We start from the raw sequence: 14,711 nt of genomic DNA on the forward strand, positions 1-14,711 counted from the left end.
TTGAGTTTCGGATCTTGACGAATGATTTGAGTAGGATGAGAGATGAATGGTTATGTTAGCCAATCAGTTATGCGAAAATGATTATTTGTTGTTACAGAGTTGAATTTCTTTGTTGATAGGAAGGGCGTGCAAGGGAAGGTGAGGTTGTTTGATGACCCACTTGGGTACGTGCCTACGCTAGCCGCCGGGAGTGGATTGCCGCCGTCGCGTTTATCCGAAAGTAGACAGACGCGTCTACTGCGCACTTCAGGGATGAATGTCAATGGATGGATCCAAACATCATAGACCCTCTCTCTAAGCGAACCTACTCAGGAGACAGCTCTCGAACAGCTACGACGACGACGACGACGACAACGACAACGACAGCCACGCCCGGCACGATGCCCAAAGACCCCGACTAAACTGCCCACAATGCCGGATTTCAAACCTGGGCAGATCGTCCAGCTCTCGGATGGCCGCAAGGGCACCGTCCGCTTCGCTGGCCCTACCCACTTCCAGGTCGGCGAGTGGGTGGGCGTCGAGCTCGAGGAGAAGACGGGCAAGAACGATGGCAGCGTCCAGGGCGAGCGGTACTTTGACTGCCCCATGGGCTACGGCATGTTTGTCAAGCCCATGATGGCCACCATCATCGCCCAGGCCCCCGCCCCTAGGCCCGCGCGCAAGCCCTCCCGCCCGAGCAGCTTCAACCCGGCCGCGGGGAGGACGTCGAGCGCGGGGGACGCTGGACTCGGTAGGAGAAAGAGTCTGAATGCCCCGAGCCCGAGCCCGGTACCTAGAGTGGCCAGGCCGACCAGCATTGCAAGAGTGGGTGTTGCGGTGTGCTCTCCCTAGGTTGAATGCTGACCTTTGTCCAGTCTCCCACGAAATCGCCTACTAAGCAGATGAGTGCTTCTTCAAGTGCTGCCGTATCTCGAACAGGAACACCCTCCAATCCCCGTGTACCATCCGCGGGATCCAAGTCTCGCCCGTCTGTCGGGGGATCGCGAACCTCTATGGGACCACCGCCACCCCCTGCCACTCGGACGACAAGACAGGCCTCGACATCTTCAGTTTCATCTCGAGCAGGAGGACCTATTCCAAGAACTGCAAGCGGTCGCTTGTCCTTGAGCGGACCAAGAGCGGTATCGCGACCAAGCTCACGACCAAGCTCTGTGACAAGACGGACATCAGTGGACTCCCTAGCAGGGAGGGATCATGGCTCATCAGACAGAGACAGTATTGCCTCCCCCGTGAAGGATAACGGGGACATATTATCACCGCAGCCCAGAAGCCCTGTTCAGGCGAGAACAAAGGCCTTGGAGAAGCTCACAGGAGGGACCTCATCACGAACATCAACACCACCCATGTCTAGGAAACCCGCCCCTGCAGCTCGACCCGCCGGGAGCACAGCTGCAAGCCGGGAAACCGAGGACCTCAAGGCGAAGCTGAAGGTTTTGGAACGCAAGCGGGCTGAGGACCGGGATAAGTTGAAGCAGCTCGAAAAGGTTCAGGGAGAGAGAGATAAATTTGAGAGCGTCATTCAGATGCTGCAGCAAAAGTATCAACCACAGCAACAGGAGAACAATGAGTTGAAGAAGTTATTGAAAGAGGCGGAAATGAGGTTGGAATCCATTGAGGAGATTCAGGCCGAGCACGACAGCATATTAGAATTGGCCACACTCGACCGAGAGATGGCCGAGGAGACAGCCGAGGTTCTCAAGGTTGAGCTAGACGCCCTGAAGGAGAAGGCCGAAGAGTTGGAGCTTGAGGTCGAGATTCTCCGAGAAGAAAACGAGGAATACAGCAAGGGCATGACCCCCGAGGAGCGATCCAGCACTGGATGGCTACAGATGGAACGCACAAACGAGCGATTACGAGAGGCTCTTTTGCGGTTACGCGACTTGACGCAAGCGTCAGAGGAGGAGCTCAAGGACCAGATCGCGGGATTGGAGGAGGACCTGAAGGAGTTTAATACCGTCAAGGAAGAGTACGGCGTGTGCCGAGAAAAGCTCGAGCAGTCCCAATCGGCTGTTGAGGACCTTCGGCAACAACTGGACAATGCACTTGGTGCTGAGGATATGATCGAAGACCTTACGGAACGCAACATGAGCATGGCTGAGCAGATTGAGGAGCTGAAGGCCGTGATTGACGACCTTGAAAGCCTCAAGGAGATTAACGATGAACTGGAAATCAACCACGTACAGAACGAGAAGGAAATGCAGGAGGAGCTCGACTTCAAGGACAGCGTCATTACCGAGCAGGCTCGACGAGCCGTCCAGCAAGAAGAGTCACTGGAGGATATGGAGTATACCCTGTCACGATTCCGTGAGCTGGTGACGAGCTTGCAAAGCGACTTGGACGATATGAGAGCCTCGCAGGCCGTCACCGAGGGCGAGTCGGAGAAGCTCAATGATCGATCCCGAGCTATGATGGATCTCAACATGAAGCTCCAGATCTCGGCAGCCAAGGCTCAAGTCAAGACGATCGACCTGGAGCTGCGACGACTGGAGGCCCAGGAGGCAGAGCAGCACCTGGAGATTGTCAAGCTTTTCCTGCCTGACACCTATAAGGAGGATCAGGACTCCGTGCTTGCTCTGCTCCGCTTCCGTCGTCTGACCTTCAAGGCCAACCTCCTCAACGGCTTCATCCGAGAGCGACTCAACGGACAGCCTCATCCTGGACACGAGGACGACGTATTTGCTGGATGTGACGCTTCGGACAAGCTGGTCTGGGTGTCCAACATGTGCGACCGCTTCGTCAATGACATCAGCCATTGCTCTATCGAGCAGTTCTCTAGGTACCAGAACGCGCTGCACGAGCTGGAGCCTGTTGAGCGTGCTCTGAACGTCTGGATCGACGGCCTGCGAAGAGATGAGCTGAAGGAGCAGAAGTGCGCCGACGAGCTGCACCGTACCATTGCTCTACTCTCTCATCTCGGAGAAGTGCACATCTCGAACAACTTGGCCAACTATGCCGACGACGCTCATATGAAGGCCATGCTGATGCAGAGCCACCTCGACTCTGCGGCTGTTTCCTTCAACACTCTTCGAAACCTCGTCCACCGTGTGGTCCCCGCTGAGGGCGAAGAGGAGGAGCTGGCGCAGCACTTTGCCAAGAAGTCCGAGGCTGTCATTACTCAGACCCGAGGCGCCAAGGTCATTGCTGGCAAGGCTGTGCGAGCTCTTGAGGACCTTCGAACTAGGTCTCTGTCTCTGCTGCCGGATACGAGCGAGGCATTTGAGCAGTGCTGTGAGGCAACTCAGGAGCTTGCTGACCTGGCACGCCAAATCGGTCTCGGCCTTCATGAGCTTCTTACCTCGGATGAGACCAGGACTGAGCCGTTTACATACGTCGAGGTGCAGTCGGCGGTTCACAAGACTGTGCTCGCTGTCAGCACCTCAAGCGAGTCGGATCTCTTCTCCAGCTACCTGGCTAAGCTTCGAACCGTCACAACACAAATCACAGACCTGGCTTCGTTGGCCACTGATCTCGACCAAGTTCAGGAGTTCGATGTGGCCCCCGCCCCCTGGCGGCTGCGGTCGCAGGAGCTCAAGGCTCTCAAGACCATCCCTGTTGACGCCGAGGAGGAGCTTCGTCGCCTTAAGGAGGAGCATAGCGAGGCTCGCCGCACCATTGCGCAGCGCGACGAACACCTTAGCACAGCCGTGCTCAAGATCGAGACACTCGAGTCGAGAATGCGGGATGCCCAGGCTAACATTGAGCGCATCTCGAACCTGCAGAGCGAGCTCGAGGCTTCGGGCCAGCAGATTGGCAGCCTCAAGGAGGATATCGAGAAGCAGGACCGCGAGCTCAAGAACCTCGAGTCAGAGCGCGACAAGTGGAAGAAGATTGCCAGCGACAGCCGTGCTTTTGCTGACGGCGCTGATGCTGCTGGTGCCAAGGCTGGCCAGGAGCGTGCCGTTGCCACCGCCCGCGAGATGGACGCCCTCAAGAAGGACATCGAGAGCCTGCAGTCGGCCGTCCGGTACCTTCGTGACGACAACCGTCGGGCTCGCACTTCGGAGCAGCAGAGGTACGACTGGCTGGCCGAACCCCTTCAAAAGCCCAAGACCGTTACTGAGCAGCGCCGTGGCCTCATCGCCGCCGAGGGCAGGGACGTCCTCAGCGAGCTCGTCAAGATGGCCTCTTCGGCCTCCTTGTACAACTTCTCAGCCCTGCCCGAGGACAAGCTCGCCTGGAAGCCCGCCCGGTCCACGCCTCAGTACCACGCCGCCAAGCAGCAGGAGGACTACGCCGCCTGGACCGCCTGGGAGGACTCGGTCCTGCACAAGGCCCACGTGCTCCAGGGCCAGACGGCCAAGGTCGAGCGGAGGAAGGCGGCCCCAGGCCGGAACCCCGCGGCCCGGCTGCGCATCAAGCTCCCCGGCGCCGACGGAAAAGTGGTGCCTGGGTCCGGGCGGGACGTGCAGATTGTGGGATCGCGCGAGTGGGAGGCTCTACAAGGGCGAATCGCTGTATGATGGGAAGCGTGTGGACATACCCCTTTTTGTTTCATTCATCTTTGACTTTTTCAATATTCGGTGTCAATGTGTATCAGGCGAGTATCATGATACCGCCTTAGAATCAAGTTTATCTTTCAAACATCATTCCCCGAAAAAAAAGGGGGCTTCTGAAGCATTTTTCGTCTTTTTTGTTTTAAAAAAGTGTAGTCATGCCCCATCCCTGGTATCTCTTAACATTTCCCAGAACTTGATTCATGTGTCATACTCTCCCTCTACATCTTTGTAAGAGTCCCTCTATGCTCGGCCTTTGCCCTTCTTATCCTTCTTCTTCTTGCCACCTCCACTGCTGCTCTCGTCACCACCCGCTTGCGCACCCATCAGAGCCGCCATGGGATCTCCACCACCTTGCATCTCCTTCATCATATCCTTGAACAGGTTCTCTGACACACCACCGCCCGTCATGGCAGGGCTCAGGTAGGGCAGCAGCTCACCCATCTTCCAGCCTCGCGGCACAGCAGGCTTGGGGTAAGGCTTACCAGGCTCTGGCTGCAACTGACCCCCAATCCGAACACGCAGACCGGCGCTGTCCTCGGTGGTGGGGTTGTCCTTGAGGTGCTCGGCGATGAGGCGGTACAGATGGTGCTTGTTCTGCACGGGGTGTCCGGGGGTCTTCTTGAGGCCGACCTTGACTCGGCCCGGGTTTGCCCAGTCCTTAGGGTGCACCTTTTCGGGCTCGAAGAGGGTCGGGAGGCGCAGCCGCGAGCAGGCGTTTGCGATCTCGCGCGCGAGGGGGTCTTTGACGGCGAGGTCGGCGTTGACGCGGCGGCCCTCGGCGCGAGACCGCGAGGCGTCAAAGTAGACGGGGTACAGGCACTGAAAGTCGGCGTAGGCGGAGCGGTCTGCGTTTGCTGGGAGGGTGCTGCCCATGGGGGCTCCGGCGGGGACGATGTGCGGCATCTGCTGGCTGGCTGCTGCGGCTGCGGGTGCTTGTCGGGGAGCGGATGATGATGTCGTTGTGGAGGACTTGGGTTCGACGCGACGCATGATATCCGACTCGGCAAAGTCGTCAATGTCGGCCTCGGCTGGGTCAGAGTCGAAGTCGCTGTCCGAGACTTCTTCTATCCTTGGGTGGGACATTTTTGCGGCTGGTGGGCGAAGGAGGGGGGACGTTCGTAGGAGGGCAAGTTGTACGCAGTGTCAACTCCAAGAGAGTATCTCAAAGGAGCGACAATTATCAAGATTCGAGGTGGAATTGAGGGCGACGTTGGAGTCGAGAGTGGTTCTGGGGTAGAAGTGGGAATGGGATGCGTCGTCTCTGGGGAGGAAGGTGGCACTTTCCAGTTGACACCACAGGTGGGCAGTCAAATGGAAGGTCAAGGTGTGGGCGGGGCTTAATGTGGGGTAAGCAAGTACCCCCTCACCGAACTCACCGAGCTCACCTTGGACTTACATGATCAAGTTTCAACTTCACTTCAACACACGACATGAAATTCGGTTCCATGATACGTTAAAAACGGCTATCTAGGAAAGAAAAGAAAGAATTTGCATTCATAGAGAACGAAAATTAAAATCATCTCTCAATTTGTTAAAACATCAAGCAATCCTTCCCAGCGAGCGAAACCCTCTGGAGGCCCATGAGCCTTGTAGTTCAGCCCGACCACCTGGCGCTTGGAGAAAAGCAAAAACTGAAAAAGATCTCGTCGTGGAGGATCACTGATCCCCCGAAATCCTATATAATAATATTAAAACCTTGTGATCGGATGCAAAGAATCGATCCTAGTGTACATAGAAACGAAGCTCAGAGATTGGTTGGTACTCGATCATATCATAGTGTAGTTGCCATCGACCTTAGTCGAGTGACAACAGCCCACGCAGCAAAGCGCGTGGCTTAGTTATCATGGATGTTCTTGTTGGTAAACTTGGTGCCAGGCGGATGGCTCTCCACCTTGAACCTGCAATATTGTCGCGTGCACACCCCATTGCTGACATTGGGACACTAAAGACAAATCATGTTAGCTACGGAAGCCAAAAGAAGAGAGGGTGGCTTACATGATGGCCATAGATGCAATCATCGACGTCGCAATCTTGGCCGCGCGTGCAGGGATTCTGTCGTGACAACATTGCAAGAGCGCGGAGCTCCTCCTGAGTGGGCTTGTAGGTATGGACAAAGGGACAAATGTCAATCCTGGTGCATGGTCCGCGGAGGAAGTGGTTGTTGCACAGTTTATCATTGCCCGCCCGTCGCTTGATGCTCTCCATAGCCTGTTGACCCACTGTGATGGGTTGATCAAGTCCTCGAGGACCAGGATTCCAAGCGGGCTGAGGCGGGGACTTATTTCGATTGTTGCTGGCGCTCTGCTTGGGCGGCAGGGGCATTGTGAGCTGCGGAGGTGGGCTCGCACACTTGGTGATCTTGGCATAGCTAGCAGCCGGAGGCGACATGGACGCAGTGCTCGTTGCAGGCGTCAATACCGCTTGAGTAGGAAGAATGACTGTTGGCGAGACTTGGTGCGCGGTTCCATTGGGCTGAGGTACGACAGGCTTCTCAATGGGGGTCTTGTCGGTAAGCTTTGTTGTGCGGAAAATTTGGTCGAACGAGATCACGTTCATCTTAAGAGACTCTAGTTCGCGGACCAAGGGCGTCGATTTGAGCAGAGAAACGAGGTTTCGTGCTGTGTCGTCCTGGAGTACTTCATCAAGGAAAGGCGCATATCCAGCATCATGTCCAATTCCTAAGAGGACATGTTTGCAATTATGGCTTCGTAAATGCCAGCGAGCAGTTTCTGGGCCCCGTGTTAGCCGGCTTCTCGTCAATTGGACATGATCTGTGTCGCTGTGGCTGCATATCATAGGCTGCTGTGCTCTTTTCAACGTACCTCGAATCTTGGAGTCGGCTCTCTCCTTGCCATAACCAACATCGATAAAATCAAAGGTCGCTTTGGCCTGGGTAAAGCCCAGTGTAAACTCCTTAAACATGCTGGGGTCGTCAATGCTGCCATCGCGACAAAGGGCCTTGCTCAGGCCGGCGACATTGGCTACGACGCGGCAAACAATCTCTATCCCATTGAATCGTTCCTGGCTCTGGTTGCATAGGTCTGCCACAGCAGAGCGTATAGCGTATGCTGCCTTCTTTCCGCCCTCGAGGCCTTGTTGGACGTATTCATCTTGGAACTGTTGTGCGGTTAGCAGCTAGTCCCCCCAGCACCAGGACCTGTCCAACATACAATAAGACCATCTCCGTCGATCAACAGCAAAAGGTAAGGAGCATCATTCTGTCGCTTTTAGCCATTGTATTCCCAGCGCATCAATCCATGATGCTATGTACCTTGAGCTCTTCGTTCTCATCTGTCACCCATTTTATTCGGGACTCGGCTTGTGATAGGCTGTGCTGTAGATCTCGTCGGGACTTTGTCGCAGCGTGTAGGTCGAGCTCGGCTTCGTGCAATCGGATCTTGAGCTGCTGGTTCTCTTGGTGTAGGCTCTCTTCGATGCCTTGGCAGTAAAGTAGTAGATCCTATCGAGCGAAAAAGGTTAGCGACGTTAATGGTAAGATCACAAGGTCGCGGCGTTGGGGTGCTCAAGCTCCCTCGGCGGGCGAAGGGAATGGCATGCGGGAGCGCACGTGTGTGTCGCGCAGACGGAAAGATGGCGCGCATACCTGGAGCAATTTGTCTCTTGTGTTTTCATACGCTTGAACGGCCTGATACCGCTGGACAAAGTCTGTTAAAGCACCGGCAGCGGCCATGGTGGAATGCGTGGAGCTTCTGGCGAAGCTTTCGAAGTTGGTGGTGATGTAGGTTCGAAGCGAAATTTCTAGACCAGGATGTCGATGTTCGATCCGAGGTGGGATTCGAGATGCCGGGGAGGAGGGCAGAGATAGGTTTTCGGATGAAGGAAGATGGAAGAGGAAGAGAGGGCAAAAAAAGAAAAATGTAAACGAGAGAGCCCTGGAATATTGATTGGGCGAGCGGGTAGGTCGAGTTATATCAACGGTAGCAAGCGAGACGAGAGAGGCGCGCGCCAACGGGACACTGACAGGCAGACGGACGATGCGATGGCTTGCCTTCTCTCCTTCACAGCCCAGCCTGGTCTTGGCTCCGTGCCGGGTTGTGACGGCGGTTGCGCGCAAAGGCGATCAGCTCGGCCGTTGTTGGACCTTTGTCTGCTTGCGGCCACACACCCTTTTTTTGCGACAGTCGGCGCAAGGGGATTGGATGAGGGTGTGCGGGAGAGGTGCACGTTTTGGAGATGAGACAGGGAAGAGGAAAAAAAAAAAAACCACCTTGAGTAAGTGATTGTTACCCTCGCTTGTGCTTGCTTCTTGCTTGCTTGAGGATGACAGTCAAGCTCTTCTTCTTGTCCCTCTTTTCTCTTGATCTTGAGAGAAGAAGAGAAGGAAGATGAGAGCAATTCAAGGTTTGTTGAAGATCAAAAGATGGTGGGTTGATTTTCTGCCAAACTTTTTTTTCTCTCTCCCGGTCGAGAGGTCCTTGCCTCCATACAACATTTAAAAAAAAAAAGTCAGGTCGCTCCTTCCCTTGAGTGATCAAGGTGCATCAGCGCAGGGGGCAGGATCAGCCCATGCAACTGCCGGCCCATCGACCCACAGTGGAGACGCGCCAGAAGGAAAAGACCCTACAGGGGATCGATCTGACGGGCACTGGCACTGACTGAGTGAAGAGGTTCCGAACCCTCAACTTAGGTCCTCTGTAAGACAAAGGAGAACGAGGCGATGAGAGGAGGACGAGGAGAGGCAGGTACGAGGGGATACAGATGCCAGGCGCGCACAGTATTGGATCTGAAAGTCGTTGTGGCCTTTTAATTATGGGCTGCTAAATATAAACCCGGTCTAACTTTGGCACTGTAACGCTTTTGGACAAACAGGGCTTCAGCTCGCAGCTCTCAGCACTCACTTGCTTTAAACACCTTCCATGATGGACCCATCTATTTTTGAGCAGATCAATCCAAGTGTCAATTATAACTGCATGACAACTCTACACACGCATAAAGGACTCGACCACGGCAACAGTGATTCATCCACGCATTCTCGAAACCATCACGTCGAATGACAAAACATGGCAGCACAGCAAGAGTGCAACGCTGCATCACTGAGGCCACCAACAGCTTCTGGTCTACCTATCCCGAACCCTCACGGCCTCTGTCCTCTCACGCCCTGAGGCCGTGTAATCTGCACGTCGGCGTGTCAAAGCATTCCCTCTCTTTTTGCCTCGCACCCCCATCACCCAATCAGCTCCCAGCCGTGCTGGGGAATTTCCCAAAGCGCAACGCCTAGAACGCCTCGTCGTGAGAGAAATGCTACCAGAGCACCCGCCCCCGTTACGGTTTCACAGCGCGGGGGGGGCAGCAATCACAGGCCCAACGGGCGGCCACTCGCATACGGGACGGCTTTGCCGTTGCTCATTTCAGCTCGCCGCTTACTGCGTTGTAGTAGTCTGCCTTGTGGCTTGGAAACCTGTCCGGGCTTGGCTTGGTATTAGGCAGCAAATCAGGCTCTCAGGAATACTACGCAGTAGAACAGATAGAAGCAAGCGCCTTGTTATTTGGCCAAAGGCGACCGCATCATGCATAGTCCATGCAATGGAATAGTAGGTATGTAGTTGTTCAAGGTGTATGCTTGCTTGTTGGATAGAGTTCTAGACATAGACTCACAGCCAATCTCTCAGCCTCCACCACCATGTTCCAGTCTGGATAACGCCTGCTAAATCAACCCACGAGGCTTTGTATATTTGCTTTTTTTTAACTCAAAAAATCCAACTCAAACGGCGGGCCCACCGTCTCCCGTCGCCGGAAACTGATTCAGCATCTGCCAGACCGTATCGTCACCCCAGTCGCCCCCAAACTGCCACAGTAAATCATCCCCTCTAATCTCCCCCTCTGTTGATCCTAATGGCAACATCATGCCGTCCGGACCCGCTGTGAGGTCGTTGTAGATTAGATCCCCCGTGGGGAAGAACGGTGCCATCGTCGCCAGGCTATCTGCTGGTGGTGACCTCCACGCCGTTTCCGTCGCGGGCTGAGACTGTGTCAGGCCGGCAACGTCGCCTGTGCCGAGCGATGAGCTTCCCGGTGTGGAATTTGGTGCCAAGCTACTTGAACCAGTTGTCGATCTGTTTTCCGTGGAGGAGAGCGAGGTGCTCTCTGCTTTCGCGACCGCCCTCTTGAACCGCACAACGATGGCTCTGAGAACACCCTGTGCCGATTTTGCGAGTGGATTACGCTCCTGCATGGCTGAGAACCGCTCGATAGTCCACTGAAAGTGCTCCAAGATCTTACCCGTGAGCTCAGCATGCTCTTGCGGGAAGAGGATGTATACAGAGGCGATGAGCACGATGGCGTCGAAGCTGCTGAAGAAGAGCATGAAATTCCTCCACGAGTCTGGCGGCAGACCCTCAAACGTCAACTTTTGGATCTCAAGCGTCCTGAGACTAGAGTTGATGGCCTCCACCCTGCTCTCCTTGCGGTTGAACACATACGGCCGATGCAGCGCTGTCTTACTGAACTGGTGCAGGTGGGCAAAGTAGTATCGATTCGCCTGATACCAGTGTGTCTCGGGGCGATCGTCCCACCGCGTGTCGGGATTTTCCAGTCGAAAAGCAGGTGGCATCTTCTTGTCGAGATCGAGAATGCTCTGGTGGACCTGATCAACTTTGCTAAAGTCGACAGGATACGGGCCTTCGTTTTCGAGGTTCATGATTGCTCGTAGTGGTCCGCAAAGCTGGTAGTTCCAAAGAAGCCGGGTTATCGGCGTAGGGGGGTCGCCTTCACCACGAGGGACTATGGGCGACTTGTCTCCATTCTCCAGTAAGATGGCGTCCACCGGCGGCGTGGGGAGAAGTTGATTCCAGTCTATCGTCCCAGGGCGTCCGAGCACCATGGCACAGTTGAGGTCCCATACGGCGAGTAGAGCATACATCCTCCTTCTCCGTTGTATCACCCATTGGTTCTCGAGAATGCTTTCAATGCTCGAGTCTTTGGGTTTAGGGTCCAAACTATCGCGATGTATGCCTAGCTCCTGCGCATCGCGGGTGGCCATGGCGATGGTGTGCCACTGCTGAGTGTTAGGATAGGTTCATTCTGTAACATCGACTTAATACTTGCCGCCTCAGTGACCTTGGCTGTATACTTGAAAAACGATGCCCTCAGGAATTGCGCCTGAACCGTCACCAGTGACAGGTGCTTCTTCCCCAGCAGATCCACAACCGCCTGACCAGAGTCACTGTAATCGACCGCCAGATCCTCAAACCGCATGCTCCCGGCGTACTTGAGCGAGTCAAACACCGGGTCTGGCCGTTCTGGCAAGAGCAGAAGCGCTGTAGCGATGACCTGGAACACCAGGGCCGGGAACGCGCGCAGCTCGGGGCTCAACCCTCGCGGGCCAACTGTCGATAATATGGAAAAGGGGAGGTTGTTCCATGCTTCGAGCTGCGCGTAAAACACAACTGGGTCGATGGCAAAGTACTGCCAGTTGAAGCCGCGCATGTACATCTCAACAAGCTTGTCGATGTAGTTCCTCGCGGGCAGCTGACGGATGATGCCCTTATACTTTTCCCTCAGGGCAAGGTCATCTTCCGGTGATCCGGCCGAGAATTCATTAGATCTACCTGTAGATGAAGGTGAGCCATGTTCGCCGTCAGTTGCTGTCTCAATCTGCTTCAAAAGTCCCATTGTTGACGCGCCGTTCTGGGCGTAGCCCCAGTCAGCCGCCTTTGACGACAAAAGCTCATCGAAGCCATCTTCGGTCGAGTCGCTGGATTGTGCTGGAGATGGCTCTAAAGCCTTTTCCATCTGTTGATGCTGGCGTCCTTGGCGACTCTCCTTGGCTGTTGGCGCGCCAGTCTCATAAATACAGGCCGACTCTTTATTCCTTGACCTGCAGTTCCCACATGGCAGCTCTCGATCACACTGTGATACGATTAGCAGAGATTCACTGTTGCGGTATTCCAGCCAATATTGCAATTATTCACAAACCCTTTGCTTTCTGCGATGGCATTCAGTGCAGCTGATGACGATGCGACGTCTCTTTCTCACTCGTGGGCCATCGCCTTCTCCACGGGGCGGTGTCATGACGACTTATGGATGATGGTGTCTGACCTCAGGGAGATACCCTTCACATGATTGGCCGCTTGATTCAGTACGCGTATACTGTACTGAGACCGTGTCTGCGATTCAAAGAAACAAAAACATTCATCTCAATCCAAGGCTGCTTCATCTCAGTTCACTTCCACGGTGAGATGAGATGAGACCGGACCAAGATTCTGGCGTCACCGAGTGGGGGCTCCGGAGCAATCGGCTTTAACGTTACCCACCACCACAAACTCAACCCTGGATTTCAGCCCTGTCAAAACTGTGGAGATGAAGCGCCGAGCTTCCACGTCAAAGGAAAAGGTAAGGTCGGAGCTGTGCGCTCGGACAGAGACGCTATAGCGGTAATGATAGTCATACGGCAGTGCTTGGATATCGTATCGTCCCTAGCCAGGGCTCATTGTTCTCCATTGAAAGCGACTAAATACTTCCGCAGTTGCTCCAGTACAGTCATGATGATGATATTGATATTGCAATTCCCGCTTGATATTTCGCCAACCTCTGAGATGCACATCCCTTCTCCCATAATGACCATGTCATGCCCGCGTCAAATCCGCCTCCAGCTCCGTCTTCAGCGAACCCGTTCCGTGTAAGCCTTCCAAGCTGCCGATCGGTATCGCTCAGCTTCTCCCTCGGGGTCACTGGCCTTGATGATGCCCCGACCGACGATGGCAATGTCGGCACCGGCGACGCCGATGATCTTCTGTGGCGTGTTGTACTGCTGGCCCTTGCCGTCTCCCTTGATGGCGGCGTTCTCGTCCTCGCCCTCGGGGGGCAGTTGGCAGCCAGGTGTCATGTGAATGAAGGCATCGTCGGGTTGTGAGTTGAGACATTCCTGTGAGACGAATCCCATGACAAAGCTCTTGTGTTCCCTCGCGGCCTCGACGCAGGCTTGCGTGTACTCCTTGTTCATAAAGTTGCCCTGGCTGGACATTTGTGCCAGGATAAGCAGACCCCTCTCGATCGGCGCCTCCTCGATACCGGGAAATACTGCCTCGTCGCCCTCGGGGATCGTCTTGACAAGACGTGGTGAATCGGCCGACTCGTACTGCTGCGTGACCGTCGTGGTCGAGACGATACTACCCTTACGACCGTTGTCGGCTCGAGGCGGTTCCGCGTGGTCGTTTTGGTTCTCGGCATCTGAGCGTTCGCTGTCCTCGTCCAACTGGCTGGCCGTGGGAGTTCCGATGCTGATCGACGTCTTGACCTCGTAGTGGTATCGCTCGAGCCATCTGGCGGCAGCGTTGGACAGGGACGTGACCGAAGCCTTGCCGGGGACCATGTTGACGTTGACGATGTGTGCCCACTCGATGATGCGCGCGGCACCGCTGGTGTATTGAAGCTCGACCGTGTTACCAATGTCGCCAAACTTGCGATCCTCAAAGATAAGGAAGCCGTGCTTGCGAGCTAGAGCGGCGAGCCTCGCGCCGGTTCCCGTCTTGGGGTCAAAGTCCCAGCCGGAGACCATGTCATGATGGGTCTTGAGGACGACGATGGAGGGGCCAATCTTGTCGGCAAAGTAGAGGAGCTCGCGGGCGGTTGCGACATCGGCGCTGAGGCAAAGATTCGAGGCCTTGAGGTCCATGAGCTTGAAGAGGTGTCGGTTGAGAGGATGAGTGGCCGTCTCAGACCGACTGGCGAAGGTCGCCTTGAGCGACGGATGCGACGACATGATGCGACCGTATGTGTGATGCGAGTAGATGAGATTGAAGAGTGAGGAGGTGTGCAGAGAAGACGGGGAAAAGGCAGAGCAAGGACAAGCTGCACTCGAGGATATACACTATGTCGGCCTCGAAATTGCAACTCCTTGCTTGGCCTCGACCTCGCGCAACTCGGACGGATGACCTGGACGGACGATCTGGCGCAAGTGGCGGAATTTGTGGAGGGGAAACTGGGGAATTTGGGCACGAAGACGAGAAGCCACAGATAGGAACAAGGGGAGTAGATCTAATTGGCTTTTGTCCGAGAGTTGTTGTATGAGAATCACGATCGGTGTGAGGGATCGACCGATAGAGTCGGGAAGAAGGAAGAGGAAGAAGAAGAAGAAGAGAGGAGGAGAGGAGAGGTAAAGGTCAAGTGGAAGGTGAAGGATTTATGAGAAGGAAAGGTCAAGGCCAGGACAAGTCAAGTCAAGTCAAGTCGAGGACGGAGCAAGTCGAGAGAAGA

General features: G+C 55.1%; 5 protein-coding genes across 5 annotated transcripts; 1 reads left to right on the top strand and 4 right to left on the bottom strand.

The window, feature by feature from the left end:
- Positions 1–411: 411 nt before the first annotated feature.
- NCS57_00569000 (uncharacterized protein) lies at positions 412–4,460 on the top strand (the record flags this gene model as incomplete). The annotated part of the gene is made up of 2 exons (XM_053055602.1): positions 412–804; positions 855–4,460. The coding sequence occupies 2 exons, from the start codon at positions 412–414 to the stop codon at positions 4,458–4,460; spliced, it is 3,999 nt and encodes a 1,332-aa protein (XP_052914557.1).
- Positions 4,461–4,736: 276 nt separating this feature from the next.
- Positions 4,737–5,579, bottom strand: NCS57_00569100 (uncharacterized protein; the record flags this gene model as incomplete). Its single annotated transcript, XM_053055603.1, has 1 exon — positions 4,737–5,579. The coding sequence occupies one exon, from the start codon at positions 5,577–5,579 to the stop codon at positions 4,737–4,739; it is 843 nt and encodes a 280-aa protein (XP_052914558.1).
- Positions 5,580–6,330: 751 nt separating this feature from the next.
- On the bottom strand, positions 6,331–8,187 carry NCS57_00569200 (C3H1-type domain-containing protein; the record flags this gene model as incomplete). The annotated part of the gene is made up of 6 exons (XM_053055604.1): positions 6,331–6,438; positions 6,492–7,225; positions 7,319–7,613; positions 7,667–7,714; positions 7,768–7,956; positions 8,101–8,187. 6 exons carry the CDS (start codon positions 8,185–8,187, stop codon positions 6,331–6,333), a joined length of 1,461 nt encoding a protein of 486 aa, XP_052914559.1.
- A 2,031-nt stretch (positions 8,188–10,218) lies between these two features.
- NCS57_00569300 (Zn(2)-C6 fungal-type domain-containing protein) lies at positions 10,219–12,527 on the bottom strand (the record flags this gene model as incomplete). The annotated part of the gene is made up of 3 exons (XM_053055605.1): positions 10,219–11,511; positions 11,562–12,365; positions 12,432–12,527. 3 exons carry the CDS (start codon positions 12,525–12,527, stop codon positions 10,219–10,221), a joined length of 2,193 nt encoding a protein of 730 aa, XP_052914560.1.
- A 589-nt stretch (positions 12,528–13,116) lies between these two features.
- On the bottom strand, positions 13,117–14,217 carry NCS57_00569400 (Orotidine 5'-phosphate decarboxylase; the record flags this gene model as incomplete). Its single annotated transcript, XM_053055606.1, has 1 exon — positions 13,117–14,217. The coding sequence occupies one exon, from the start codon at positions 14,215–14,217 to the stop codon at positions 13,117–13,119; it is 1,101 nt and encodes a 366-aa protein (XP_052914561.1).
- Between the last annotated feature and the right edge of the window lie 494 nt (positions 14,218–14,711).

Source organism: Fusarium keratoplasticum, chromosome 4 (assembly GCF_025433545.1).
Source record: "Fusarium keratoplasticum isolate Fu6.1 chromosome 4, whole genome shotgun sequence".
Lineage (NCBI taxonomy): Eukaryota > Fungi > Ascomycota > Sordariomycetes > Hypocreales > Nectriaceae > Fusarium > Fusarium keratoplasticum.